The following is a 17,446-nucleotide window of genomic DNA, read 5'->3' on the forward strand; positions in this document are numbered from 1 at the left end:
TTTTGAGTTAATTTCAAATAGAAAAATATAACTTTATTATAAAATAAATTAAAATATAGATAAATTAATACCGGAAGTACAACAACACGTGATCAATGGCCGGAACCTTCATAGCAACAATAACAACTAAAATAAAGATCTTAAAAATTGTGCCGAAATCATGAGTTCAAATGGGGATTCAGATAATGAAGGGCCAACTGTTGATTCTGAGAATCCGGAGGAGAGAGTTGCAGCCCGAAGATTGCGAATCACACGTAGAATAGAAGCTGCAAAGAGGTTATTATAAGTATTCAACACATGTCAACATAATTTAGGAAATTAAAATTCTCAAAACTCATTAGTTTTAATAAGTTTAGGCATAAACACAAATTATATCATTTAAAGCTTTTACACAACCATTTCTTAATATACAGCAGGTGCTGTGACCTCCTGTTTGCTTTTCAACAGTGGCAACAATCTTAAAGCATGTTGGCAATTTTTTTGGTAGTGTCTGCGCCACTTTGCATGCAAGGATGTGTAGACCTATTCATAGGCTTATAGTACCTGCATCTGGTTTTATTACAAACTGTGATGAGAATGAAACTTGAAATATATACATGGAAATTATCGGTAATTGTCGATTTTGTGAATTCAGTCTTCAATTAATAATTTATTAAAATATGGAATTCAGTGAAGAGAATACACCTTATATTGGTAACGAATTGGGGTTTGAGATTTTAACCAGTTGAATGTGGGTCTCATTGGGGTCTAAGCACAACGTGTGATTGTCGATTTTTTTGTAAGCGTGACACGTGAAATTCAAATTATGTGTCCTGAACACGAAATTAAATCTAGTGGCCATGGGACACCAAAAATTACAATAAAAACGAGAATTGCTAACTGACAAGACAGTAAGCGTGAAAGCGTAATCCCTTTAAATGCAACATGATCTGATGACATTGAACGGCAAGAAGAAAATTACATCTGACGTTTTAAATATACTCTAAAAAATATTGAACTCCAATTTACAACATCTATAAAACATCTACGAGTAAACATCACAAATGATTACACTGGGGAAAGCACATAGGAGATATGCAAAAAAAGCCAATAAATCTTAAAGGACATTTAAGATTTACTTAAAAGAAATCTATCCACATGTCCACTTGAAGTTAAACTCCAGGCATATAAAAGACTGATACGAACTGCAATTACATCACTAAAAGACTGCCATACACAAAACAACATTTCCTCAGACTGAAAACGAAAACAGAAATACAGTTTCATTCCAAATACCATCAAAGACTGGAACCTACTACACGTACCGCCAGATATCTTCTTCAAAATTCAGAAAGCAGAAGAACTAGCTAAAACATTAAGTGAAATTGTAAAGGGGGTCCCACTTAAGTAAATTACTTGACATATGCACAGTGTATTAATATCCTTGGATGTACATGTATCACCGTAAACCTATCAAGATCAAGATAGTAATTTGTCTGCCATTACTGGACATCACAAAAGTTGCTGTAAAAATATGTAATAAATATTGCACATTAGATGTACACTATGAGAAAACTGTACAGTCCCTGTAAGAGAAAACATGATAGAAAAATAGAAATTAAATTTAAATGCACATTAAAAGAATAAGTTTAAACTGAATTTGAATCAGTATATGTAAAAAAACTCTTCTGTTTAATAAAGGATTTTTCTCATGAATTTCAAAACAGAAACAAAATTTCCAAATATTTTAAAACGACTAAACAGTCTAGAGCTCTGTTTGATTTGGAATAGTGCATAATTTTATAATGATTGCGTCTTTTTGGCTTAGTCAGGGATTGATGTTTGGCTCAACCCAGTTATGACATGTATGACAAGTTCCCATTGTTTTTGTTCTTAGGTCATACAAGTTGAGAACAAAAAACTAATAAGCATGGGCAAATTTGATTATTTTGAGACTTAATGCAAAATTTAATCCAGCTTTATATTTTAGGGCTGAAAGAGGAGAAGATTTAGACGATGCAAAAGAAGCTAAAGAGGAACTCAGTAAGAGCAGAAAACAAATAGAAGCGAGTCGACTTCGTTTAACTAAGTTAATTGAAGATGGTGTTGAACTGGTCACCAATATACGTGTTGGTTGTGATGCAAGGGAGGCAGCCAGGAGAACAGATGAGGAGGTTAAAAAACAGGACAGGTAAAAACAATCAAAAATGATAAATCACATTTTGTATAATCATCAAAAGTTACTTCATGTTTCCAAATTTGTTTATTTTCTCCATAAATATAAAGAAGATATTAATTAAAGGTTTTCTAGAATAAATGAAATTACTTATGAAAATTAAAGATTAGTGCAGATTTACATGATTTCATCTACATGCTCCTATTATTTAAAATATTGATATCCCAGTAATTCCATGTAAGTTATTATCTTTTTAAATAATTAAATATCTATACATTAACACTGTGGATTCATTAATATTCGTTGGATACCAATTTTCATGGAATTCGTGGGTACTGGTGAACCACGAATTCAAATGTCCAACCAATAGCATATTTTGAATAAGCTTTGTATACAATGATTGATAAAACCATGAAATCAAATATCCACAAATATGCAAGTTTTCAGCAATCCATAAAAATTGATATCCACGAAAATAAATGAATCCACAGTATATAAAAAAAATACTGTTACATGAAAATAAGTGACATTTTCTATTAATAGGATTTGTAACCAGACAACATGCCAGAGGAAGGAAAACATTTACAGATTTTTATGTTTAATTTATTTTCTATTGTATGTATTGTGTCAAATATAATGAAAGATTTTAATTTCAGAAATGGTAAACTTAAGCATGAAGGGAAGACGATGGCTGAAAAGTTTGAAAATGTAAGGTTTTTATTAACTGCAAAGTTCTGAGTATTTTTTAGATTAAAACACTGTCATTGCACAATTTAAAAATAATTGTGAAATAAAAATTCATCAATGTTTTGGTAAACTGTTCTCTTAGAGTACTTAAAACATTATCAGTTATGTATTTAGATATATATATATTAAATAGTGAGGGTTCTATAAAGATAAGAAGATAAGGTATGAATGCCAATGAGACAACTCTCCACTCCAGACCAATATGACACAGAAATTAACTCTCCACTCGAGACCAAAATGACACAAAAATTAACAGTTATAGTATGTTTTAGAAATTGAGTAAAACTTTCCACATACATTTCAGTTTTTTATAACCATTAAATTGTAGTAGTCTGCTTTTATAGAGATATTTCAGTATATATATATATGTGCATGAGACAATTTGCCATGAGACAATACCTAATTACATATACATGCAGAGATAGAGCGAGTCAGATAATATACCAAATATGCATATGTTTATAAATAGATATATTGTAAGAAAAACACCCTCAGGAAAACTAAATGTGTATGCACTAGCTTAACCTTTTATGTACCTGTACCGGGTTTTAAATTCTTTCAAAAAGCTGCCACTTTAAAGTGTATGGTATATAACTTTGTGGATTTCTGATTAATTGCACAATGTCAATAATTTAAGGGGCATTAAATTGAATTATGGTCTGCTTTGTTTTTTCAGATTACAAAGAAGTGGGAATCAGCACTACAAAAAGAAATTCCACAATCACTGAGAGCTGTAAGTCTATAACAATAAACTTTCATTTATAACTATTTTGTGGCACATTGCTCCTTTTTTGTATGTAAATATAAAAAAAAGGATATGTGGAATGATAGACGTTTTGATCAAAATTTATCACATCATATAAACATCCTTTAAACAAACAGTTATAACTTATACATGTGGAGGACAAGGCTATATCCAACTTTTACACCGGTCATAATGAAATGATATAAGATTCTGAGTTAAAAAAAAAGAAGAGAATGTAAACAACAATAATTTTAAAGTATAATTGAAAAATACTGGAACATGAAAACAAAGTCTTGGTAAGAAAATTGTTTGGAATTGTTAACCTTGGCTTAAGTTGTGAAAATTTTATTGTGATATATTTGCTTGAGAGTTGGTAGATATACAATTTATGTGCTGTTTATTTTTTCAGGAATTAAAGCAGCAAAAAGATTCCTGTGACCAATTGGTATCAGACAAAAATAAAATCATCAACGACTATCAGAAGGTAATGTAGAACAAGGGGTATCAGCTGTAAATCAAATTCAACCCAAAGGGTTCCACTAGTACCTTGAAGCATCTAAGAACTCCCGCAGTTTTTTCTGGAATTTGTGTTGCTCAGGCTGTAGTTTTTCCTATAGTTTATCGTTGACTTTTTAGAAATAATAAGAAAAGGTATGAGTGCCAATGATACAACTCTCTATCCAAGTCACAATTTGTAGAAATTAAACCATTATAGATCAAAGTATTTCCTTCAACACAGAGCCTTGGCTCAAACCAAAAAGCAAGCTATGGAGAGCCCCAAATGACTAGTGTAGAACAATTGAAACAGGAAAACAAAGAGTGTAATCTATTTATAAAAAAAACAAGAAACACTTGTAAAATCTCATCAGCAATTTTAAACCACTGATCGTCCTGTTCCTGACTTACGACATTAATTGTCTTTTCTTAATTTTTCTATTTAGCTGTGTTTTTTTTTAGACCCAATATGTTATAAGATCATTGGTATCTTTTTTTCAAAACTAACTAATTTTGAATATACATAAACACTTTCAAAATAAAAAGTTTTAGCAATTTCTGTATTTCTTTTCAAACACACTCTTGAATTTTCAGGTTCTTAAAGAAAAAGATGATTCTCATGTGAAAGATTTGAAGAAACAAGCAGAAGATATAGAACTGATGACAGCCAGAATGGATGAACAGATAGCCTCACTGACTAAGGCTTATAAAGAAGAGTTGAGAGAAATTGAGGTAGAGTTGTCTCCCATTGTTTGAAGACGGTTTTGTAGATAAACTATTTATGTCTGACTATTTTTCAGAAGCAATTATTTTATGTAGTGTATTTCAGTAATTTTGATTACACTGTAAATAGAAAATGTTGGTTCTGTTCTTTTAATTATTATTATATACAATTCATTATTTTTTTAAATCGCATGATTGAAATAGATTTTTTTTATGGGTGATTCATTTCATTTTGTTTAGTTATATCATTTTCAAAGCATAGTTGATAGAAATGGGTTGCTACTTTTAATACTGTAATTTTGTGTACATTACATATAAAAATATCCATCAAATGATAAAATATTTTAAGAATTTTTCCCCTGATAATTTTAACTCAAAGGGGAGATAATTTCAGTTTTTATTTTCTGAATGTACTATAAATCTAAAACACATTTTTGTCAAAGAAAACTGTTTGCGGCAGAAGCGGCTTCCTACATTCTGTCTTGAGTATCGTCAACTTCCACAATATAATGGTTCAGCCTTTGTTTTAACTATTTTTAGACATCAATATTAATCCTTTATAGAATTTTATGAAATCTGAACAGAATCTTTTTTATGATCAAGACCAAAACTTTTATACATTCTCCATTTTTCTGTATCTAACTGACATAAACAAGTACAGAATTTTTTGTATATTTTAGAATGCCTTCACAGCTGAAAGAAATGAATTGTTAGAACTTCAAAAGAAAAAGTGGGAAGATAAGATGGAAGGAAGGAGACAGAAAGAAATAGAATACATGAAGGGGCGTGAAAAACGTGTCGAGGATTTTGAAAACTCAATTCATGAAACCAGAATCAAAGATTCAGAGGAATATAATGATATAAAAATCAGCCTGGAAACAAATATTCAGGTATATACAATCTTCCAACTTTAAAATTCACAACTACACATAATATTGAACTAACAGATAATGTTTATTGGTACAGTAAAATGTCTTGACTACTTTTTGTCTATTTTATTCTATTAAAACTTATTATGTTGGTGATTGGCTGTTTACTTCAATACTGAATTGTTTAAAAAAAACATTAAAAATTTAACCTGTTTTTCATTTGAAATTGTGGATTTTTTTTTTAATATTAATCATGTTATTTAACAGTGTGCACCACATTTTTTATGTTATTTCGAATAGACAGAAAAAATATTAGAGTAATTTCTTATAATTAATTCTAAATTCCATTTTAAACCATATAAAACCATGAAAAAACGTTGATGACCCCACAGTCACATGACTAAATCATGTCTATGGGCTCATTACAAAATAACGTCAGGCAATCAGATGACGCGTTACATCCAAAATTAAATTATTCACAAATATAGATTTGGGATTATTTTCCCTATTTTCTTTGCTGGAATACTGTAACCAATTTATTTTTCCAGATACTTGAACAACAGCTACAACAGATGAAAGCCACATACCAACTCAATCAGGAAAAACTAGAGTATAATTACCAAGTCTTAAGGAAACGTGAAGATGAAAATAATATAACAAGATCACAACAAAAAAGAAAGATCACAAGACTCTCTGATGTGTTGAGTGGACTGAAGATAAAACTAGCAAAACAGGAAAAACAGTACAAGTAAGTTTAATGCCTCATTCACATGGACATATAATTCAAATCGAATTCGCTTATCACGTTCACACACTCTTCTCTTTTAATTCGAATTGATTCAAATTAACAAATTCGAATTAGTCAATTCGCATTAGAAATACATTTTTGTTAATACGAATTAAAAGCTAACGTCGTTTGGAAAGTAAAGGGAATTTGATGCGCATTGCAATTCGAATTAGAATTGACGTTAGGACGTAAAACGCTTCGAATGCAAATTAAACTAATTTCAATTATTTAATGTGAATCTAATTTGAATTACGTGTGAACTCAGCATTATATTGCATACATTTAAGACCATAAAAAAATAGGTTTGTTTTCCCTAACCCGATCTACCCAGAAAATAGCTGCCTACTCATGGAGACTAGTAGATATTTGATACTTAAATTTCTCTTTGCCAAAAAAAGAAAGAGAATGCCTACCTACCTACCCACTGTCTCAATGGTTGGTAGGGTTTGGGCAAACCAAAATATTTTTAAGTGTGGCCTAATGTAGCATTTGAGATGTGTCTGATTGAATCCCCTTAATAAAAGTGCACATACACATGTACATGTATAAGACTTGATTGGTTTTGGAACATTCAAATAACAAAATAAAAGATATATTTTTGTCTGTTTTGAAGAGTTCTTATATCACCTAAATTTTCAAACAGTTGCAGACTATGCATAGAAATTATTCAAATTAAAATGTATAGTTAATACCAATAAAAAAAAAAAATTGTCCAATGTGAGGTGTGACTCGTCAAAAGATTTAAAATAGTTGCCTTATAGTTTCTTGTAATCTTTATACCATTTGAGAAGTTTTAATGCCTCTTTATTCTTTTTGAATTAGAAATTTACATAGTGTTATGAATCTTTTCATGGTAATCCTTTTATTCAAGTTTTGGCAAGATAGGAGAAGGTCAGAATAGATTTATTTTATTGTCCTTCCCTATGCCTATATCACCCTGCTCTGTCGCTCAATAATTCTCCTATCAAGACTTCAAAACGAGACCAGGCATTATCAGTGACTTCACAATGCAAGAGGAGACGTTATCAAGCTTGCTTTCATCAAGCGTAAAACTGTCTTAGGGAGAGGAAAAAATACCATAAACAGAACGATAAACAGATAATCGGGCTTTCTACATAGAGATATCGTTAAATATCAATGTGTAGAAAACCCGATAATCTATACTGATCATTCATGAGAGCAGATTTAGTTTAGGTAGTGAATGTATATCGGACCAACTGTCATATTTCTTTGTTTTTGACATGTTATCATGAATAATTTCTTCTATTTACAGAGATGAAAATACACAACTGAGCGATGATTATAAAAGAATTACAGAACAATTTAGAGATTTACAAAGAAAGTCAAGGTAAAAACTAGTCACATATCAAATTTAAAAAGAGGGTTGATGACCACATATTGAATTTATGATTGGTTGATTGGTGTTTGACACAACTTTTAGTACTTATGTGATATTTCATGGAGGTCAGTTTCTTAATGGTGGAGGGAGTCTGAGTGTCATCGATTTGATTTTATAGGAAAAATATGGCAGTCATAGCTGCTCAATTAAGATTTAAGTTCAGTGCTCGGGCCATGTGAGGTACTTTATTTTTTGGTAATATAGTTGTCTCTTGGCAATCATACCACATCTTCTTATTTTGATATTGGAAGTAAAGTTATTTTTGGTATAAATTAAAATATAAATTATGAATGGTGGTGTAAAAACAAGCTTTATAAATTTTCCTATAATTTATTTTAAAACTGTTTTATAACTTCATGTAATAACACTTTAACCACTCCATTGTCATTTTCAAGATATAGACTTTATTTCTTGGTTAATGATTTTTTTTAATTAAGTGCCTTATTTCAAACCATTGATATGTTTTATTTTCCAGACACTTCATGCAAGCTGATGCCAAGAAGTTTCACGATGTATGGTGTATGAACGAGGAGGAGTGTAAAGAGTTAGCCCATGGCGTGTTGGAGGCTGACAGAATTGTATTCGAGCATCAATTAGGACTCAAATACCAAACTCCTGATGTGTAAGTCAAGTAAAGGATGTAAAAAATAGCTCTGCGTAAAATTGAAAAACAGCAGCAATAGACGTTTTTTAATGTATACACAAATAATTACACAACTAATATTGTCAGTCACACTTTGTCTGTATATTGTATTAGTAGACTTATGTTTTTTTGTGTGGTTAAGGTGGTACCCAACACTTTCACTAAAATTAATTTGGCACATTTAAATTCATAAAATTTTGACAAAGTATTTACTTTGACCCTTTTACAAAAATATAAAAATTTCAAAAAATTTTAACCAACCATTTTATCAGAAAAATTACACTGGTTATATAGCAGTTTGACAAACACTAATTTTGATCATTGAGAAGCTTAATATTCCCTTACCAAAATAACATTATTTAAAGATTTAGCTTATTTTACAGAGTTATCTCCCTGTAGTGTTAGGTACCACCTTAAGTTGCTTTCATTTCAATATAAAAATAAGGAGATGTGGTATGATTGACAATGAGAAAACTATCCACCAGAGTCTAAATGATGTAGATATATAAGGCCAAATAAAAATACATGTGTGGTTCCAGTAACCCGACTGACCCTAGTTTAAACCCCCCAACCCTGAACTTTTTTTTTCATTTCTAAAAAATGAATTTCAAACGATAAAATTTTGAGGATTGTTAATTAAAATAATATAAAATTCGTAGATTTCTGTCATCTGAATTTCCATCAGAAGTTTTTGTTATTGATAAAATGCAAGAATTCATAACAATTTGTTGTCAAAACGTAAATGACTGTCTTTATTTTGCAACCAAACGCTGACATCCGGTATTGACGTGTGTAATACTGGAAACAATTTCAGTAAACACACGATTTTTTTCCAGATTTTGACAATCCAAAATTAAATTTAGAAAAAAAAAAAAAAAATTTGCTGACCTACCTACCCTATTTTTCAAAAGTATGTAACTGGAACCACACACATATTTTTATTTGGCCTAAGCATGAGTAAAGCAAACATGCTGATCAACATAATCAATGACCAAGCAAAGAACAAATATTATAAATAGCAACTAATGAAAACCATCGAATCACTGGGACAGACACATGAAAAATGAGGCAGGATGGTTTTGACATTTAAAGTGTTTTAGATATGCCTCCCAATCTTGCTTGATAAAATTAAAGCTTGGCAGTTTTTTTTACTATTGATTTGTTTGCAAAAGCTGAACCTAATTTGATGGTGTTTTATCTGCAATTCTTATAATGATAGAAAAGAAAATGCCATGTCTATATAAAAATAAGAAGATGTGGTATGATTGCCAATGAGACAACTATCCACTAAAGTTCTTGTCCACGATAGACCATCTAGAGCCCTACATGTCTTGTCAGTGATGGTAGCGAAATAACAATATCAACAAAAACTGTAGTACATGTATTAACTAATGGATGTAAATAAAATTTTCTATACTATATATTTGTTTGATTTTCATAATCGACAACTGTCTGATGTAATTTTTTTCCCTATTTTAGAGCATTCTTAGACAATGTAGGACCCCTCAACATTGATGAGAGTAAGAAGGGTGGTATGTCAGCTCACCAGCTTGTTCAGGAAATCATGTCACAAACAGGTAGGAATTTAGGAATCTATAGAAAGTATGCAACCCTCTCCCCCCCCCAAAAAAAAAAAAAGAAAAAAAAAAAGAGTGAAATTGAAAGAAACTTAGAACTATGATATTTATTGAAAGCCAATAAAAAGGCTATCTATGAATGTCCTTATCATTATTTTCATGCCCCATTTATGGGCATTATGTTTTCTGGTCTGTGCTTCTATTTGTCCTTTTGCTTTTTAGTCCATCAGTTCGTCTGTTCCGCTTCAGGTTAAAAACTTTGGTCGAGATAGTTTTTGATGAAGTTGAAGTCCAATCAACTTTAAACTTATTACACATGTTTGCAATGATATAGTTCTAACTTAAATGCTAAATTAAAGTTAAGACTCCTATTTCATGGTCCACTGAACATGGAAAATTATACTGCCAGTGGGGCATTGGTGTACTGTGGACACATTCTTGTTTTTTAAAGTCAAGTAGTCAGTATAACAAATTGTATTTGGTTGATTTTAGCTGTAGAACTGTAGCTCGTAGGTCCTTATAATATTTTTTATCAAAAAGACATGAGAACCACATTTCAACACCTTAGTTGATATTTGACGGAATTCTAGCATATTGACCTCCCACATCGAAGTAAAGAAAATAACTTAAATTTCATTAATAGAAAATTATCTTAATTTAAATATAGTCAATTTGGTAGATTGGGTTAGTGGACATGCACAGCTCATTACTGCTAGTAAATAAACCTACTATCCATTAGTTTTACCTCATAATACATAGTAACAGTGATATTTTTTTTTATTTCAGCTGGAAGTCAGGTTGAAGAACCAAAAGAAGAGGATGATGCTGATAGTATACCAGCAGACAGGAAACCAGTCAAAAGTACCCTGTTGTCCAAAATCAATGCCAATGTCATTAAATCAATACTGGAACTGCTTTGTGATGAATCAGTAAGATTGTTGATAAGTTATTGTGTAATTTTTTTTTCAGGGTAATTTAATAGAGTTGTAACAAAGATAAAAGATAATTCAATTATATTTCGGTCTTACTTTTTTAAAAGCATGACAGTTGTCCAAAAATGTTGGAAGTTCTCGGAACACCACAAAACGTGAATTGTACATAGATCCACAACAAATAAGAAGACCAACAACAACCTATAAATAAAAATTTATTTGTAATAAGTGCCAGTTTTTGTAATACTCAGACTGACAAGCCCAATGGCTTTGCTTAAGAATGGTTTATCTGCGTATGGTTTCATGTATTGTTTTGGGTAGTAAGCATATTGTACCATTTGACTAGATTCCATATTGATATGATACAGTACAAAACAAGTGTATTCATCTGAAATTTAACCTTTTAATTGTCTTCATATTTTGCATGATATATTTGTTGTAGCCTTCTCAGTTGATTGTCTGTCTTGTATCTAATCACTTTTTAATCATCTGTTCTGTTTTACAGGGATATCTAGTTGAACAGAAATTAAACAAATTATTAACACCTCTAGAAAAAGATGAACGATCACTGATGAAACTAGATGCTATATTTACCGTAAGTAGTTTTACTTGAATTGTGTCTTTAAGGATGTACTTTTGTGAAATTTATAAAATCAAGAATTTCAAATTGATACTCTTAGTCAGAAGAATCTTAGAGTTTTGAACAGAATAAGTTTAAAAGATTAATGTGTTATGAAGCTCCTTTCTGGGATAATTGAGTTTTAAAAAATGATAGGGACTCAGACTTTTACCTTAAATTAGCATTGCTATTATTTGGGTCTCAAATAAAAAAAAATTGAGAATTTCCTCGAAATTTGGTAATAAACCTTTTATCAGCTATTGAAGTCATAATTGAAAGGAGAAATAGGTGTTAAGGGGGGAAATATTTTACCCTATATCATAGGAAAAAAACCAAGAAGTCTGAACATCGGACAATAAGTCCTAAGTACACCCTTAAGTTATTAGAATTATCTTCACAGAGATGGTTAGCTAATATTGTTAAAAAGGATTTACTAAGAAAACATGCTTATCTAAACACTTTTTATTATTAGGCCTACAACAATGAACAAAACCCACACTGTATAGAAAGCATGTCAAGATGTAAAACAATCCAAACATTAAAAATGACTGTGATTTATTTTATGAATTGTATGCTTCTATCATACAAGTGAGAGGGTAAGCTAGTAATAAAACCAGGTTTATTCTACCATTTTCTGCATGAGGAAGTTAGGAACAGCCTGTTCCAAGTCAGGAATATAACAGTTCCATTCGTTTGATGTGCTTGAAGAATAGAGATTAGATTTTATATTGAATCCACTTTAAGAGTCTATTGCCAGCATATACATGTACATAAAGTATTAATTATACAGTAATTTTTAAGATATATTAGGTACATTGTAGTTCTATTATTATTTTATTTTTTTACGAATATATTAACTTTTTACAGGCTTTAGGAATAGAAACAGAAGAAGACATACATTTATTGTCCAGTTACTTCATGCATGTGAAGGGTGGAAAACCACAACAGACAGAAGAGGTAATTACTTTGTACTAATATAAAGAAGATGTGGTATGGTTCCAATGAGACACCTCTCCACAAGAGACCAAATTACACAGAAATTATTAACAACTATAGGTCACCGTAAGGCCTTCAACAATGAGCAAAGCCCATACTGCATAGTCAGCTATAAAACGTCCTAAAATGACAATGTAAAACAATTCAAACAAGAAAACTAAAGGCATTATTTATTTATTATGACAGAGGAATAATGAAATATTGAAAAAAAACTTGTTTAAATAGGAGAGTTAATGGTTCATTTTGATCACAATATAGATGAAGAACTTTTAGGGAAAAAGGCAGGAAGATAGTAATGCAGGAAAATATTTGAAATTGTTCAAAATTGTAAAAAATACCTGTTTCATAACCACCGACTTAAGATCATGGGAAGGCTTGCGCTTCCAAATCTTAGCTATAAATTGGCATTTTGAACTATTATTTTTAATGAAAATGTAAGAGAAATGTAAAAATTGCTTATAGATGATTATTTAAATTTGTGTACACTTTGAGTATCATACATGTTTGTTTTAGGCAAACAGCCATTTTTATATTTTAGAAAATCTTTGATAGACAATATAATGTTTCAGAAAATGCCTAAATCTTTGACAAATTCTTATCTTTATTCAGTTTGTGAGTGATTCACCACAAACTTTAATAAAATTGATGATTACTATTATTATTTTTTTTTCAGAAAGAGACTGATGAATTTGATACCCAAACCGATATGACAGGGGAGGTAATTATCATTGTATAATTTTTGTTTGTTTAATTTTCATGTACTTCATAATTTAATTTATTCAATATATTAAATATGTTTAATTCCATAGCATTCTGATCATGACCTTTTAACAGTTTGATCACAGCTTACATGCCATAATTCAAAAAGCATTGGTTCAACAGTTCATAGTATTTAAGTTACTACAGGGAAACAACATAAAGTGACATTACCAGGTTTACTTTTATAGTTAACTGACAATTGAATCTAAAGCTGCTGGAACATTCTTAAATTAATGTAGTTTGTCCAGTTTAGAACCAGTCTTTATTTTGCAAACTGAAACAGTTGGCGTTTAATTTAATGTGTAATCAGTTATTGAAATGTCCTGATTACATTTACAGATGGAAGACATTGATGAAGAGATTCGTAAACTGACCGGCAAAGAAGGTGATAATGTATCCACAAATAGTGAATCTATAGAACTGATACATCCTAACGAGGTGCTTAAAGGTCTGAGAGCATTTGTAGAGGAAAATAAACAACCTCCAAAGTAAGTTCATAAATGCTTATTCTGTGTGTTAATTTATAACAGTTATTCTTTTTATATGACTTTCAACAAATACTTGAGTTTTGATGGTCAAGTACTATTTTTATGCCCCATTTATGGGCATTATGGTTCCTGGTCTGTGGGTCTGTTCTTTTATTTGTTGATCCGTCTGTCCTGCTTCAGGTTAAAGTTTTTGTTCCAGGTAGTTTTTGATAAAGTTGAAGTCTGAACAACTTGAAACTTAGTACAAATGTTTTCCCTATGATATGATCTTTCTAATTTTAATGCCAAATTTGAGTTTTTATCCCATTTCCAAGGTACACTGAACATAGAAAAAGATAGTGCTGATACGGCTACTGTGTACAAGGGACACATTCTTGTATTTCCTGGATTTACACATTGATTGCTATTGTTAATGAGACTAATTTGGTATAATATTACTTTCACAGTGAACAAAAGAAGCTTTGAGACTTGGACTTACTGTACATTTGAAATGGAATTTAATTCAAGTGAATGAATTTGTATTTGTAGAGAGAAAGGAAAACAATCTCATTTCAAGATCCAAGCTTTAGAAGAAAGAGACAGTTCACAAGACTCAGAATATTGGTCCAAATATGCTAAACTGATAGATACACCAAAAGAAAGACTATGGGATGCATTGATAGAAGGTCTAGAGAAATATAGGTTTGTTATTCCACAACTAACAATGATTATAACTTAATTTGGAAAAGATTGGGAAACAGAAGTGGTTGTATGGTTATCAGTAGACACAATGTATATACAGTTATATTGTGACATCCAAACTTAAGGTTGCAATAAAATCATGAACACTTGATTTTTTAAATTTAAATTTTTTGTTAGAAACTGCAAATATTTCTGATATTTTGAGTAAAAATTTGATGAAAATCAGATTAGAAATAAGGTCAAAATATTGTTTGAAAATTAATTGATTTTTTTAAATACATAGGAGAAATGATTGACTTAATATGTCCACATACTGTAATTGAAACAATAATCTTGTTATGGACTTCAAATGGAAGTATGGAATCTGGAATATGGAATCAAATTTAGATATATACAAGCATAAATATGTCTTTTGTAAGATTTTGTTTGTGTTGCTGTATTTTTACCATCTCATTGATATATACCTTGCAAATATTTTTCATTTATTTATATGAGAGAACAAATCAGTGATTTTATTTTTGTTATTCATCTTAAGGGTTGCTGGTAGATATTTAACAATGACAAGAGGTTCAAACTTGTAAAGAAGTTAAAAGTGACCTGTTTGGTATTCATTTACAATTAACATTGTGTTTTTAATTCTTATTGTTTTTTTGTGTTGTTACAAATGAGGCATTGGTTATTTTGTTTTGCATTCATGGTCAAAACATTTTCATGAAGATTTTTTTTTTTATCATAGACTTGAATTACATTTATTGAAAATCACCTGAATATAATGTTCCTAGTATAACCCAGGGAAGATCTCGTTATTGTGAGGTGACAGCACTACATTTACTGGTTTCAATCAACATTTATTAGAAATAAGAATCAAAGAAAAAAACTTAATGTACAACATACCTAAAACAGGTACACCAAATTAGTTTTAATTTTACTTGTTATTCATTTTTACAGTGAAACACTGACATCCAGATCAAGCTTGATAAACGAGACGGAGGCTTTGAAACAACAGAATGCAGAACTCAGGATGTTGTTACATCAATATGTTAATTCTAAGGTAAATATGATAAAAATTAGCCAAAACTAAGCAAGTCCCTGCAGCTGTGAAGCTCAAGAATATCCCTTTCAATCTTACATGGTGAATTGGTTTATCGTACACAACAGGATTCAAGGTGTTGGGTTCCCTTCGTTACATACAAGTAGAAGAAGAACTGTATGCTGTTTGTCATCCAATCAAAACCATTGATACAAAATAAATAAATTAGAAAAAATATTTGAATCTTATATTTGCAAGCAGATTCTGTGTTTTTCATCCAATCAAAACAATTGATACAAAATAAATGCATTACAATAATCATTTGAATTTTATATTTGCAGTTGATTGCTGATCATGAGTTGGAGATTCTGTGTTTGTCATCCAATCAAAACCATTGTAACAAAAACAATGCGTTAGAATTATTATTTAAATCTTACATTTCCAGGTGAATGCAGAATTGGAGATTCTGTGTTTTCATCCAATCAGAACCATTGATACAAAAACAATGCATTAGAATTATTATTTAAATCTTATATTTGCAGGTGAATGCAGAATTGGAGATTCCACCAACAAGAGTGTTACAGTTAGAAATGAATCCAATGAGATAGACATTCCAATCGTTGAACAATTATAGGATTTGAAAAGTGGCTGTGATATGGTGTAAATAACATTTATCTTCTGTATGGAAGCATTTTATTGAAATTTTAAATATATAAAATACATTTGATTTTTTGATTTTTGGTGTTTTAACACCACTTTTAAGCACCACATTTAGGCTATTTCTTGGCGGCCAGATTTTATTGATGGGGTAAGCTGGAGAACTGGAGAAAACCATGGACCTTCGATAGGAAAACTGACAATCCTAGTCAATTAAGAATAAAGGCTAGTGCACCCCCATTAGAGGGGTTCAAATTTACAAGCTCAGTGTTGACTGGCTAGTGATTACAGTAGTAACTACTTAGTATAAAATACATTTGTGTATTTTATTTCATTATGCTAACCTGTCACCAATTTAGGGGTGTATTGGTAGTGTGTCACATTGAAGAAAGATTGTTGGTAATTAATAGATATTAGAAGATGAGACAACTCGCCATCTAAATCACAATTTATAAACCAAATCAACAAATGACAACCACTGAACATCAGGTTCCTATAAACTTAGGACAGGTGCAAACAAATGCAGCAGGTTTAAACATTTTTTAATAGGCTCCAACCTTCACCATAACCTGAAGCAATAGTGTAACATCAAAACATAGAAAGACACACTATAAAATATCAATTGAAATGGCTTCACTCAATCAAATGACATATTAACAAACAGTGAATGAATACATTTTATCTATGACCCAATGTAAATACAAAATTAATAACAAATGGGGGTTAAATGTAAAATAATATCAGAATAAATAAATTTGTTCTACATAGTATAAGAACAGAAGTGAGAATTTATAGTCAAACCAAACACCTTTCAAAGGTGGTATATGTTAAAAATAGAAAGACGACAATAACACCTAATGAATAAACATTACATAACAGAAATATATTACAAATTCTATGAACATGTCAAATTAACAAGACAGTTTTGTTTGAGAGGACTCACAGTTTCTGAAAGCCAGTGAAAAGCCAAAAGCAATAATTAAAACTTATGCATGAAAGAAGAATATTTTTTGCAATATCATGGCAGCAAAGTTTTGATTGTTGAAGGTTGTCGGAAGCCCCAAGGGAACATCTGTTTCGCAGGCAGGAAAATTGCTATTCCTGGACTATACACAGCTACTTTTGCATAGGTACTATTTCTGTA

The 17,446-nt window shown here is 30.6% G+C and overlaps 1 protein-coding gene across 1 annotated transcript; it reads left to right on the forward strand.

Moving 5' to 3' along the window:
- Positions 1-66: 66 nt before the first annotated feature.
- Positions 67-16,372, forward strand: LOC134690830 (dynein regulatory complex protein 1-like). Its single transcript, XM_063550933.1, has 19 exons — positions 67-276; positions 1,970-2,170; positions 2,812-2,863; positions 3,579-3,635; positions 4,057-4,131; positions 4,737-4,874; positions 5,546-5,755; positions 6,283-6,482; positions 7,795-7,869; positions 8,396-8,542; positions 10,043-10,140; positions 10,927-11,069; positions 11,578-11,667; positions 12,559-12,648; positions 13,361-13,405; positions 13,786-13,934; positions 14,463-14,615; positions 15,564-15,666; positions 16,188-16,372. Exons 1-19 carry the CDS (start codon positions 161-163, stop codon positions 16,251-16,253), a joined length of 2,208 nt encoding a protein of 735 aa, XP_063407003.1. The 5' UTR covers positions 67-160; the 3' UTR covers positions 16,254-16,372.
- Positions 16,373-17,446: the final 1,074 nt, after the last annotated feature.

This window comes from Mytilus trossulus, chromosome 11 (genome assembly GCF_036588685.1).
Source record: "Mytilus trossulus isolate FHL-02 chromosome 11, PNRI_Mtr1.1.1.hap1, whole genome shotgun sequence".
In the NCBI taxonomy this organism is placed as follows: Eukaryota; Metazoa; Mollusca; class Bivalvia; order Mytilida; family Mytilidae; genus Mytilus; species Mytilus trossulus.